The sequence below is a fragment of the Neopelma chrysocephalum genome, unplaced genomic scaffold (assembly GCF_003984885.1).
Source record: "Neopelma chrysocephalum unplaced genomic scaffold, ASM398488v2 Primary Assembly neopelma1_25, whole genome shotgun sequence".
NCBI classification, from domain to species: domain Eukaryota; kingdom Metazoa; phylum Chordata; class Aves; order Passeriformes; family Pipridae; genus Neopelma; species Neopelma chrysocephalum.
In genome coordinates, this window is record NW_020897694.1 from 26,904,838 (window position 1) to 26,918,814 (window position 13,977).

At 35.7% G+C, this 13,977-nt stretch overlaps 1 protein-coding gene across 1 annotated transcript in view; it reads left to right on the plus strand.

The window, feature by feature from the left end:
* PCCA (propionyl-CoA carboxylase subunit alpha) overlaps positions 1–13,977 on the plus strand; it is a 281,091-nt gene that overhangs the window by 211,682 nt on the left and 55,432 nt on the right. The window contains exon 22 of the mRNA XM_027675186.1: positions 11,769–11,822. Within this exon, the coding sequence (XP_027530987.1) occupies positions 11,769–11,822 (54 nt within the window). The remainder of the gene's footprint in view (positions 1–11,768; positions 11,823–13,977) is intronic.

Sequence of the window (13,977 nt, forward strand, 5' to 3'; positions counted from 1 at the left end):
ATCATTTGTAAAGCTGAGATAACCAGAAGTCTCAGGGCATAAAAATAATATTGAAATGTGGGGTCTAAACTTTTCTGCATCATAAAAATTATGTGATGTTTCAAGTAGCACAATGTTTCTACTTTGAGACAAATTCACTCCACTGACGCTCTGGATGCATTCGAAGGTACTTACTGAGAGTTTTGAATATCTTTCTTTTAAAGAAAGTTCCTTATGTAGGCAGAAGTTTACCCCAGCTTATAGGATCTCTTTACTTGTGCTTGTGAGGAGACATAGTTTCTTAATCACTTAAGAAATAAAAAACAGATTACTGTAAAAAATCTGACCAAATGAAACCGAAAATATCCCAACCCACAACAAAAACCCACACAGGGTCATGGAGTAAAATTAGTCTCTTCCTTATGTTTGGATTGTGTGCTTTATCCACTTTTGGGCCTTTTCAGTTTGAAAGTCACAGGACAGTGCATCTCCCACCTAATGTTTTCTTTATGGTTTTATGAAATATGAGTAGTTCCATGACTTGGGAAAAATGTAGAAAACATTCCAAACTTGTGTAGCTCTAAGAAAAGAGGACTCAAAACATTGAAGTAGTTGTATATTCTTTTCTTCTGACCACTTATGTGTTTGAAACCAACTCCAAACACCAGACTTGGCTTTTACCTGCCTTGTAAATGTTCTGAATGTAACACCAGTCAGAATTTATGTATTTGTTGACAAATAATTTATTTACAAATATCTATTGATCCTGTCAATAGTGAAAAAATCAAAACTTATTGAAAGCATTTTTCTACATACAACAGTATCTATTTTTTATACATTTATCAGTGATACAGTGGTCAGATTTCTGCTAATTTACAGTGAAATGAATTTCATTTTTCATTTTCACCCCTGGTAAATTATCCAACTGGAAAAATACTACTTTTGCTTTGATTGAATTTAAAAGATGGCAACTTTAAAATAAAAAAAATATTGTATCTTTCAAGTTTAGTATTGCCTGAGAGTGAAATTTTCACAATGTGCCCAAGTACATTGTGGACATAAGTTTTGTAGATTTCCTGAAAAGTTAATGCCAGCTTCAAGGCTTATGTATATGTAAAATAATTTTCTATTTTTAGGTGTGGGGTTTTTTTTTTTTGATATCTCAATACTGATCCATTTTAGTGCTATTTTATAAAGTACATTGATAATATTGAAAAGGAAATAGTACCGATGTACAAATATATAATATCTGTCTAGTTGAAAAGCCTTAGAGTGTATAACTGTATTCACAAGGCCTCATTGCAAACTATATTACTGTATGAGTGTATATATAACTAATAGTAGTAACGCCATTTAACTAAAAGTGTAATAGTTGAATTGGCACATAAAACCAGTTTGAAAATTAATGATCGTGAGATCAGAACATGCTTTCTTCTAGGAGCTGAGCCAGCAACAGTGTTACTTGCACTCCCTGAGTATGACCAAACCGTATGAAATATTGCAGATCTAGCCACAGCAACACTCAATGAGCTGACTGCATGGTATCTAGCCAACAGAATGTGGAATAAGCACATATGTTGTTTCTTTCTCATAGTTTATCTGTCTTTGCTTTTAGCAAAGAAACTCAGTAACTTGAGAAGTTATTAATCTTTTAGTGTATATATGTAAATTTATGGGAACCTTAAACTTGACCTCTGATATCTGCTCACTGGAATCAAAATTGGTTTTTTGGTTATATATTTCTGTAGACTCACCCCTCTGCAAGAATGAAATTAGGCAAGTGTATTCCAGTAGGTCAATTTGTCTCCAAAAGCAATTGACCCCTGAGTCTTGAAGTATCTTCTTTCAGCAAAACTTAGCCCTAGAGCCATTTTAAGCAACAAATATGGATGAATCGAATAATTCCAGCTGTGCTTTATTAATTTTCAGCCAATCTAATTTTTCTTCATAGTTGGTTTCATTCTTCTAAATTTGCTCAACCAAATACAATCTTTGTGAACATTATATTTCTTTGAAGCTTTGATTTATGTACCTTTCCTCAATCCTGCAGTCTGGCTGCAATTCAGCAAAGCACTTAGGCAAAGAAGTAGGAAATAAATAATTTTAAAATGTTTTGATTTGAAATGTTTTATGTAAATTGTAGTCTAGACATTGAAATTGTTACATATCTGTTGCATTTAAAAATAAGTAATTAAGCATGCTTCTGTATCTTCACTCCTCTGCTAAAGGCTCAATGAGTATTAGAGTGAAGCAGAGCACCAGCCATGCTGCAGAGTTATAAAGGGTCTATGAGTTTAAAACCCAGGTTTTCTAGGACAATTTCTAGAGTATGGGACCTGGGAATACATGTGAGTGCCTGAGGAGAAGTATATGCCCTGGTCACAGTCTGTCTAGGGCATACCAGGGCACAACAAGGATGTGTGGCAGCCTCCCCCCCTCCCGCTTTTGTTTCCTTTGCGAGGAAGCCCATCTGTGTGCAGCAGATGGGCACTGCGGAGTGCCTGGCCAGGTCCCCAGATGATAGAGGGACCAGAACCCTGGGGTACACTGCAGGTCCGTTTGGCTGCAGCATAAGGGCTCTGAAATCTTTGTGCTGCCTTGGATTACTGTGAAATCCATATATATGTTTGTATATATATATATAAAGTGATGAACTGATGAAAACTTGGGATCATTTGAGTAAGAGATTTCTGAGATATAGTCTCCAGAGATGGGGGTGTGGGCTTTTCTTGTTGTACACAGATTCCATAATGGATTTTTTGTAGTTGTTTTTAGTAGTTCCTCAGCAAATCTCAGTTTCTCAGCATTTTCTTTACTTGTGACTAGGCTCTACCTCTCATCTGGGGAGACTGAATTTAACACATTGTGTAGTGTGGAATTTTGTTCAAGAAGCAAATTAAATTTTTGTGGGCAGAAATACTTTACCAAAATGGTTTCCCCTGCTTGTTTCTAAAGATGTTAGTGGCGTAGAATTTGACTTACACCTAGCTGTTGTGAATTTGTACTCTGCCTTTGCTGAAAATCAGAGAACCATAGGAATATAGTTGCAATATATCTTCCTTAGGATTCAGATTTGAAGGGATTAGGTTTTATTTAATTGAAAATACAAATTTAAAATACATTTATATATAAACCATGATTTGAATAGAATATAACCTTTCAGGCAATATTTAGAGCAAAAATAAATGAATAAGTGAGGGGCTCAATGATTCCTGTGAAGAGCGAGTGGAAAAATAGAGGTTGAGTTGTGGAAAAGAAGCGTCAGAACTCCAGTGGAAACTGGAAGGGAGAGCGGTGGTTCAGCATGGTATTGTGGAAAGTAATGACAAGTGGAACAAAAGCAACAGGCATATTTTAGGACCAAGAGGGCACTTTTGCCCCTCTATCTCTTCTCCTGTATACAAGTAAGCTAGATTTCAGTGAGCCTTGTGCCTGCAGAAGTTGTCTATGGCCTCTTCTCTCTCCCTGTGCATATGAACTGGGGAGCAGGCAGAAGGAAGGAATAAGCTGTCTTTTCCATAGAATTTGAACATCTTCTTTTATTTCTCATGGGAACAATAATACAAGGGGATCACAAGATAAATCAAGAACACCATGAAGTCCAGAGACAGGCTTGAACCTAGCTGCAGTTCTGTCCTTATTACAATCAAGTTGCAAGTAGGTGCCTTCTGCTGGGACATTGTGCAGGAAGATCAGATATTTGCAGAGTGAGCAGGTTGCTCAAGGAAAAAATGCATGTAAGAGATCCTCAAACCCTCTTTGCTTTGCCTTGTGTTTGGGCAAGTTCTCAAAAACCACCCCACCGACCATTCAAATTCTGAGACTGCTCTTTGGCAATGCCACATGGACAAATTTTACAACTGCTTAGTGCTGTTAAATACTCTGTTTCTCTGATCGCATCATCAAACAGTCAACCCATCCTTATATGCCATTTACTTGCAGACAGTTCCCTATAGGAAAAGGATGCTGAGTCAGAATCATAGATAGTTTGGTCTTAAGTATTTGTCACGATCTTTGCCAACACTTTTTTGCTTCCTTGTTCTTTCATGTGCACTCAGCCTTTTCAGTATCGTATTGGCCATACTGGTTTCACAGCTCTACTAGCTTGCTGTCATGAAACCCTCTACCTTCTAAAAGTAGTGCAGGCGTTCTGCCTGGACCCCAGAAAATGTTTGGTGGCTTTTGGCACCTTCAGCAAAGCAGTTTTACAACGGCAGTGGTGATGCCTTCTCTTTGTATTTCCTGACTTAGAGAATTAGTTTCTGATAAACTGAAGCTCTGTAGGATGTAGGGAGAACTCAACTGGACAAGGTCCTGAGCAGCGCAATATCACTTTGACATTAGCCTTGCTTTGAACGGGGAATATGAGTACCTGATTTCCAGAAGTCCCTTCCTGTTCTGTGTCTCTATTGGACTCCCAAAATCTGCAGTAAAAAGGTCTTTGTCAGTCACAGCAAGGTGTGATTAAGAGAGTAATGGAGTTGCTAAACAAGAACACAATCCTGTAAAGCTGAAATAATCAGTCTCAAGCTTCAAGTGATTTTTTGAATGAAATAGATGAAGATTTGTCAGGGGAGCTTTCTCTACTTAGTGTTAAAGGGAATTCAGTGATGGCATCACTTATTTTTTCATTTAATTTATTTATTGCATCAACAATTGCAGCAGGAGTAGTATATTCTACATCCTGGGATATGACAAATTTAAGTGCTTCTCTGATATAATGTTTCTTTTGATTATTATTTTGGTATATAATAACAGAAAAAATGAAAATGCTGTAGGTTGTGAAGCCTTTGTTCCTGGGAAATGTCTGACAGGAGAACAAAGCCTATACCCACGTATTCATTTCCTTCAACTCTGTAGAGACTTCTTCAAACATGTAATTTTTAATTTTTTTAAAGAAAAATGACCTTTTTTTTTTATTTTGCTGTTTTGAGATCTCAGATGTAATCTGTGATAATGATATATGCATTATATAGATTTCCAATCTAAAGTACCATTACCTCAGCACACTCATTTTCTCAAACCCTGAAAATGATTTTGGGAAGGTTTAGTGTGTAGTGTTTGTGAAGACTGCTTGACAGTCCATTCTTTAGTGCTGTGCAATTGCTGCGCACACTCTGCTGTTGCTGTTGAACCCATGTTTTCAAAATTATTCTTGATAGGTTGTCTCCAGAAGAGGGATGCAGAATGATTTGCAAACAGGGACAGACATTTGGTTATACTATACTCAAATAGCTATCCTTTCCGGTAAAGAAAAGCCAGAGTGTGAACCCCAGCACTGAATTCCTGGTGGCCCACACTGATTAACTCGTAGCTCACTCCCTGGCTTTTTTTTTCAGTCTGTTCCAGTTATGGCTAACCTGGGCAAATTTGGTACAGATTTCTTGACCATGGTTCAAATGGAGAATGTGTGATGGGAAGGGAAAAATTAAAGGAAATAAAAGATTGTGAAACTACAGCAGTAGAACTAAAAGCACATATTACTCCCTTACTGATTTTTTCATGAAAATGAATTTTTTTTTTTTCATTTGGGAAGGAAATGAGTGATCAACTGCTTTGCTCAATCAATCCCCCTGAAATGGGATTAGTTTTATCCTGTGCTACTCAAGGTGTTAATCAAATAACATTAGTTGTCATCTTGTTCCGCATTTTTTTCCTTTTGGAGCTATATATTTTCATGACAAACAATATTCAGGATGAATAACTATAAGGATTCTGTATGTGTCGAAAGACCAAAGCATTGTGTTTAGTTCCTGACAGACATTGTAGTTTTATGATATCTAAACCTTGAAAGATGAAAAATGTTTCTCTTGAACATGCTAACACATTCAGAGAGCAAAGGGGAAGGAAGAGGAGGGCCATCAGAGAGTGAGAAAGGATCCTATAAAGAATTTGTCTCACGGCAGTCATAGACATTATCAGATCTAGAATCACATGGCAGCATTTTGTCTGCGTATTGCCCCCCTATAAGAGCAAAACATATCATGGCATCCAAAAAGAGGGTAAAGTTTCCAGAAGTTCTAGTAATTTTGTGATTTAAGGTAGTAACAGCAAAAATTTAGAAATTCACAGAGAAGACTAAACTCTTCATTATTGTAAATAGTTGTAAATGTTGGGCTGGAGTAAATGTCTCTTAGAGTCATTCTTTACCAATACCAAATAAACAGTATTTGCTATGTCTTTTTTTTTATTATTATTTGGTGGTTTGATTTTTTTATTTGTTTGTTTGGGGTTTTTTTGGTGATGTTTTGTTGTTGTTGGGTTTTTTGCTATTGTTGTTTGGTTTAAGTGTTTTTGTTTGATTTTGTTAGTTTGAAAGCCTCTGATTCACTTCTTTATAACACCTATCTCAAAGGGTTAAAGGAACACATGGACATGCTTGGAAGGCATTTTGTATATGTAATAGCAATACAGCAGTGATATTCATATTTAAAAAAAAAACCTCTGCAAAAACAGGTAACAAGTTTAACAGTCATATTGGATATCACCTAAAGAAATATTGGGATGGATCTGTGTTTCTACTTTTCTGTTTACGGGAGGACAGAAATTCCTAAGTCATCTTCTGTAATTGAATCCCAGACATTAAGAGAATGGTTCTTTTAAAAAGTAGTAATATGGTGCCTCAGCCTCTTAGAAACTGCACCTGCACAATTATCTGTGTGGATTGATACCCTGTAAGCCACTCACCCCGTGTTTAACGTATGTATTTGTACTGTTTGGGAACAGATTGCATTTAGTCCCTGGAAAGGGACTGAGGTAGCTTGCAACAGGTGCCAGGGGAGACCAGTATCTCAGCATCCTGGCAGGATCCCTTTTAAAGGGAAAGACTACTTCAGCATAGTACCATTTATATCAGTCTTAGACATCTTTCACAAGTCAAAATGCTTCAGACACAGCAGGACTTGATCATATCTTTTCCCACTGGACAACTGCTGCCTTTGTAAGAACCTGGAAAATGTGGACATGCCCTGAGGAAGAACAACTAACTGAGGCTTTATTTACTATGAAGTGTGAACTGAAACTGGTAATGGCTAAGGGTAGAGCAGTGCACAAAGTCAGGCTAACTTCCTATCTGTAGTTTCATGCTCTAAGGGGAGAAAATTCTGAATCATCAGTGCAAAATGCTAAATTGTGAAAAAGTAGGGTGATTCCCTCCCCTTGTGAGGCTGAACAAGTCTGAACATATAGTGCAATGCTGAAAGTCTACAGCATGCAAGAAAGTTTGGTCACATTGCTAGTCTGGGATTACATGCCTTGACTGTGATTTTGCATAGTGGAAAGGAAGTGCTGAAATGAACTTCTGCTTTCCGTGAAGGTTCTAGAAGGAGAGGGAAAAGGAGATTGATAAGATCAAATCAATCCTTGCTTTTTGACGAGAGGATGACTTAATGGTTTCACAGCTACTTCTGCAGCTTTCTCCTCCTCTCTGACCCTGCCATGGGATTCCAAAAGTAAGAGTGATTTAGCTGGAAAATGGAACTTTCCAGATGTCCAAGCACCCTCACATACAAAATTTCATAGATTAAGTACTAGCAGATGAATCTGGTATAACTTTACAGGCTATAATACGGTGGGTTTTTTTCCACTGACTTCCCTATCATGGGATTAATTTGTTTTTTAATTAAACTTGTCTGAGGATGATTCTAGCCTGTGTTTTGCTAGGTTGAATTTTCAACAATTTATAAGTATTGGCCAAAAAGTGGATAGCATTCTCCATTTGAAATTCATGGCATAAGATGTTCAGAATGTCTGTTAACAAGCCCCTGTTAATAGGACTGGGCTGCAAGAAATTCTGCATTCTGAAAAACAGCACCATGCTGGGAAACTACCAGTGTTTCATTCAAAATTTTATCTATAGCTTATCTATAGATTTTCTGGGCTCTTAAATAGAGATATATATGATTTGCCTTTGCCAGCTCATATTCATTCTGACTTCACACATCACCTTTTCGTTTGTAAACAAGGCAAAAAAACTGCTTTTGGTCTGCTGGAGTTTCTTTGGTTTTGTATCATTCCTCCTCTGCAGCTGCTCACTTCTATTAGCCTGAAGAGCCTGAGATTACCAGAAGATTTGTGGGAAAATATTCTAAGATTTTATTGTTGTCTAATAATGTCTGTCAGTTTAGAATGTCTTTCAGTAATACATATTTTATGTTTTGAGCTGAACTTCTTTATCTTTTTTCATGTAAAGGTTGTTATCATTTTTATCTGCAAGTGCTCAGCTACTGCAGGCTTAATGCAAAGCTGATTGTAACCCTACTACTGCATCTTATGATGAATAGATCATTGATACCCAACTAAGTGGAAATAATTTTCTATGGCAAAGCAGAAGAATTTAAAGTCATATCACACTGACCTCTGGTAATTTGCTGGGATTTACAGATTAAAATGATTATTTGTGAAATAACTGTGGTATAGCATACACAAGATAGAGAAGGAAAATCAAATACATTTTATATGATTGCATGCACTTGTCTATTTTTACATGTGTGCATAAGGATTTTGTTTGTATATACATGGCATATGCAGTATAACATACTGTAACCTGTGTGTGTAAAAATACATATAATATTTATATAGCAGTCATACCTGTTTGACAGCTTTGAGACTGCAGATTGATTTTCTTGAAGTTGTGATTTTTTTTCAGATTTGAGTTAGCTTGTTACTTTCTCATGGGAAAAAATATACTTTTAACTCATATGATAGTAATTAAGTTAGTCTGAAGCTCTGTCAGTTGAATCGACTAGAAAAGCAATGGTTGAATTGACTAGAAAAGCATTGGTTATTTCTAAGATCACATAATTTATGTCAAGAATGTAATTTTTACTGTATTGTTAGGTAAACACAAGGTAATGTTTTGTCTTTGAACAAATGGTAGACTTCCCTTGCCTTTTTGTTGTAAACCTTCTAGCAAATAATGTGCAATTTATTAGGAAAGCAGTGACAATATGTATAGTTAGCTATTCTCTATTGTTACCTCTATTTGATTACTTTCCTGCTATCACATGCAATATGAAACCATCTATTATGAGGTATAGAATATGTATATATCTAACTTTACAAGAGAAACTGGAGACTAGTCCTTTTTCTGAAGAGGCAGAAAATAAAAGAATAATTGTTAATCATGTCCTTTCATTTTCTATAAAACATCAATTACATTTACACATCCCAGAAACACTAGCCCACCAGTGGAACAGAAAAAAGTCTTCAATATGCTTCAAAAAAATCTAATCACATCTAATAGCTGAAATTTATTTACAACTGTAATTTGAAACATTAATTATGATAATGTGCTGACTTCTTTTGTAGCACAGTTCTCAAAAGCCTGGCAGTTCTCTTTTTGGTCTTGATGTAACATATGTTTTGTGACTTGGAGAATTTCTCTACCTTTCTTTCTTGTTTTTGTTTTTTACATTTACATAGAAGGGAAATTTATTTTTCTCCTCTGTTAGCTATTTTTGTCACCTTCTCTGTTATTTTCCTCCTCCCCTCACTAGATGTTAATTTAAGAGATGGATTTTAGCGCTTATACTGACTCTTAATGCAATTGACAATTGAATGTAATGCTTTGAATTTTGGACACAGCAAACAGTAGCAGTGAGGATTTACTATATTGTGATACCAGTGTGCTCCAACAGCATCAGAGCAGGAAAAACACTGCTCATATCTTTGTCTTGTCCTAAGACTGAGGCTTTACAAGGTGCCTTTGTGATGTACATATATATTTGGCTTTATTAACTTATTTTTGAAAGGGCTTCATTATTGCAGTGCTAGCTTATTTGATTGTGCGTAAAGAGAATCTGTGTGAGGAAATACTATAATGGTTTGCTTTTCAGTTGTAAAAAATAAGTTGAGTTGTCAAGATACCTGGCTTTACTCTGAAAGCCTTTAAAGAAAATGAATAAAGAGCTCTATTTTTCTTGTTGTTTTGTTTCATTTTTTTAAGTTGTGTTTTTCTGTATGACAGGGAGATTAGCCAAAAAAAATGGAATTTTTATTAGGACATGAAAAGGTCTCTAATGACCCTTGAAAGTGGACAAAAGGGTAGCACAATAAGTGACAGAACTCTAACGAGGGTGGAGGGCATTCCAGGAAAAAAAGAAATTAAATCCTTTAATTTTTTTCAGCTTGCCATTTTCTGACAGCTTATCAAGTGGTTGGGACTTGTTTGTTTTGGCATGCAGTTCATTCATTGTAGGCAGCCGACACTTTGTTCTTCTTTGTGCTTTCCAAAACCTGATTGTGTTTATCCCAGACTGTGGGAAAAGTGTATATTCCTGTTTCCTTTATAAAAGTAAACGTCAGGTTTTGTATGAAATTTTATTTCCCATATTTTCCATTCCATTAATCATTATTGTTGAAATATGTCAGGCTTTGGCACATCACCCTTTGTTTTCATATGATTGTACAGATTGCAATGTCAGTGTGTGACCTATTAAGTAAAAAAATAAGCATGTTTGGGCTCTAGTAATTATTACTTCATAACATGTAGCTGAGGAACATGCACCAGTAGTGAAAAGGGACCAGAATTTAATTTATTGCTATTAAAATTGTTTTGGGGGGATATCTAGCTATTGTTGTATAGCTAGCACTTTCTCATTTGGTCTAGAGAAGACGACTTAGGGGAGCCATGATAATGCTCTTCATATACCTGTAGGTAGCTGTAAAGAGGAAGGGAATAATCTGTGTTTCCCGTTTGTGATGAAAAAGAGGAGAATTAATGTGCATAATAAAGTTGAACTCAGGGTTATTTTAGTCAACTATTAGGAAAAAACTTCCTAATGGTAAACATGAAGGAACACTGGGATAAATTGCTTAGGGACGTAGTGAAATCTCTGCAATTGAAAGATTTTAAAAATGGGTTAGACACATATCATTTGGCAGTGACACTGGTTGTTTTGATTCTGCTAGGGGTTTCAGGCTAGACGATCACTCAAGATTATTTGCAGCCCTGTTCTTATGATTTGTTGTCTTTAAAATGCTGAAGATTTCTGTGCAGCTCTTTGTTTGCAATTATACTCTTCTCAGATCTATGCAGTGGTACTTGTATGTATGCCTGGCATTGTGTAAGGTTAGGGCTGCGTTCCATGACTAAGGACTATATGTGCCGTAGTTTAAACGGTGGGAAGAAAATTGAAAAAATCCCCACTTTTTACATTGAAGGAGGAAACAATTCACGGAAAGAAAGAGTTCTTTATACATTTTGCATATTTAAATTATGTTTAATGCTGTGTGAAATCAGTAACATATTTTCTCTTGCATTGTCTTGTGGCTTACTGGTAATGTAATGTTTGAAGACTGTTTAATAACTTCAATCAACTCTTGAACCACAGTAGGTGACCAGACATTTCATAAGGTCATTTTTTTTCCTGTTTTCAAAGTAGCATCATTGGAGGTTTGCATTTTAAGAAGAGATTAAAATGTCTCTCATTAGGAGTGAATGAAGATAATACTAAATGTGAGTAACAGGAATACAGAATTACAGACGTTTGGAGATGGCAGAAGCCTCATTATTCATGGCATTCGAGCCCAAGGTTTTGCTGTGTTGTACTTGGGACATATTTGCTTTCATTGTTCTTCAAAAATAAATTTTATTGAGTTGATTGAACTAAAACCAAAATCTGAGATGAAGTATGATTTAGGTTTCTAGTACTTCTGTTGAAGGAAATTATTTTATCTGTTTTATAGATTTGTGTATTCAATTATTTTTTATTGTGGTGATGTCATAAAATGGAATGATTACAAATTCTGGAGATGCTTTAATCAGTTCTTACATCTGTGTTTTTCAGCGCATTTCTCGGAACGCCTCTGGAGAGACAAGCATTCAGTTTCTAGGCACAGTGGTAAGCATTTAATAACTATTGTCAAGAGTTATGTTGGTAGAAGAATATAATGTAAACAGAAAATAGGTAAGTTACACTGGTAGCACATCTACAGATGTATTTCTGGTGGTTAGTATTATGTGTAAATATTCTGAGCTCAACAGGTGAATGTAGGCAAATATCTGAAGATAACTTCCAGGGCACAGTGCACAGTATCTGTGTTCCACATTTCCATTGATTCAAGTCTGCATCTGTTTCATTTGGAAGGGATTTAAAAATAACGGGTTGTAGACTTGTAAGCTTACTGCAATATACTGAGGTTTGATCTGCATTAGTGTAAATCCTGTTCTTCCTCACCACCTCAACTTTGTGATCTCTATTGCTTCACCATATCACATACTTTTATATCCCAGAGGAGGATCAGTAACTGTCTTATGAAAAGACTGATTAGTAATGAAAAGTGTTCTGTCCTTTTCTCACTCTAACCAGATTTGGTAGCTCTGCAGTTCTTCTAGATTTTGTTTACTGGATAGAAGTTTGCCTAAAATCCAGATCAGGTTTTATACCATTAGACAGAATTTGCTAATAAAATTATTATCTGGAGCAGTCATGTATAATATAGAAACTGAAGTTTTGTGTTAGGTTATGGATGCTTATAAACATACATGTTATTGAAGCAACTTCCAGTTCCATGATTTGCATGATTAAAATACAGTCATTGAATTTTTCCAAGTTCCATATGCATCTAAAAATAGTTCTGAAAAGGAAATAAAATTGAAGTATTCTCTAAAGTAAGTTGTTCTGCCTGCTGCAGGACCTACCATCTTTGTGCATTATATGTTTTCAACAAAAGTAGATTAAGATTGCATATGATCGTGCCATTGTTTGTAAGGCATAACATGGTAAGGGTAAACTTAACAAGAATACCTTGCATGTATGTTTTTACATACCTTGCATATTGGTTTTTAGAAATGAAAAATGCCCCAATATTTTTTTACTTCTATAATAGATCTCTATATATGCATATTCATTTATTTGTCTTAGTCTCAAGCAGAATGGCAGTTACATAAAGACATAAAACAAAAGTTTTGTTCTGCACTGTTGTATTTATGATGATGCTTCAGCTCTGGAGTTGCAACCTGGATATGTGAGATTGCTGCCAGGTGACTGATTGGATAGTCTTTGTGTGAGAATCAAATAATTACTCCAAGTAGATAAGATATAAACACAAATGCAACTTGTTAATACTGAATAGATTTTAATTGATTCCTCTGTAACTGGGTACTGTTGCAGGGAAAATTCTGATTGTGTATTTAGTGACATTAAAAATTAAATTTGTTGTTAAGTTAGCTAGGCAAATATTTTGTATTCATTTATTTGAAGTGCCCTTAAGTCTTACTTACGGACTAGAACTTGTGTTCTGAACCTTTTGTAACAGGAAAAGCTTATAAAAGAGGAAATAGAATTGATGTGCTTTTAGCTTTAAAAAAAAAGATGATGAAACAGCTAAGGGATTGTAATATATGTTAGATCTTACTGACTAGCTCATGTGTGTTTATTGAATCCTAATTATTTGGAGAAATCAAGTATGTGATTAAAACTAAAATTCTCAGGAGGACTAAACAGAAAAGCCTTTAGTATTCTGTCTGCTATTTTTTTATTTAATATAAATTATTCCCATGTTCTTGCTGATCAAACCCAGAGAGAGAGCTTTAGCGAGCAGGGCAGAGAAGCAGTAATGAAGTCTGCTTCCCAGGGTTTGCCCCAATACCAGTTTTCCCATAGAATCCAAAGCAGAGTCTGCACCTGTGCTTCTGTCAGTTCCTCTAGCCTAATGGCCTCCTTTTCCCTATTTGCTATTTAGTTTGTCCTTTACTTGTTTAACATCCTTCTGGTCTTCTGATTTAAACTTAATACACTCAGCTTAGGTAATGGGGAGAAGGATACAATGATATCTCCTAAAAATTGCTGCACAGTCTATATGTATGTACCTGTGTGTGTATGTGTACACATATACAAATGTAAATGTTCAAACAAAGAAAATGTCATCTTAATGAAGGCCCTAGAAATACATTTTGAGTTCACCATTACATATCTTACTAAACCCTTGCTAAGTACAGTCAACATAGTAAGTGTTTGAAAGGAATATTTAACAGCAAAAGACTCTTGATTGCTC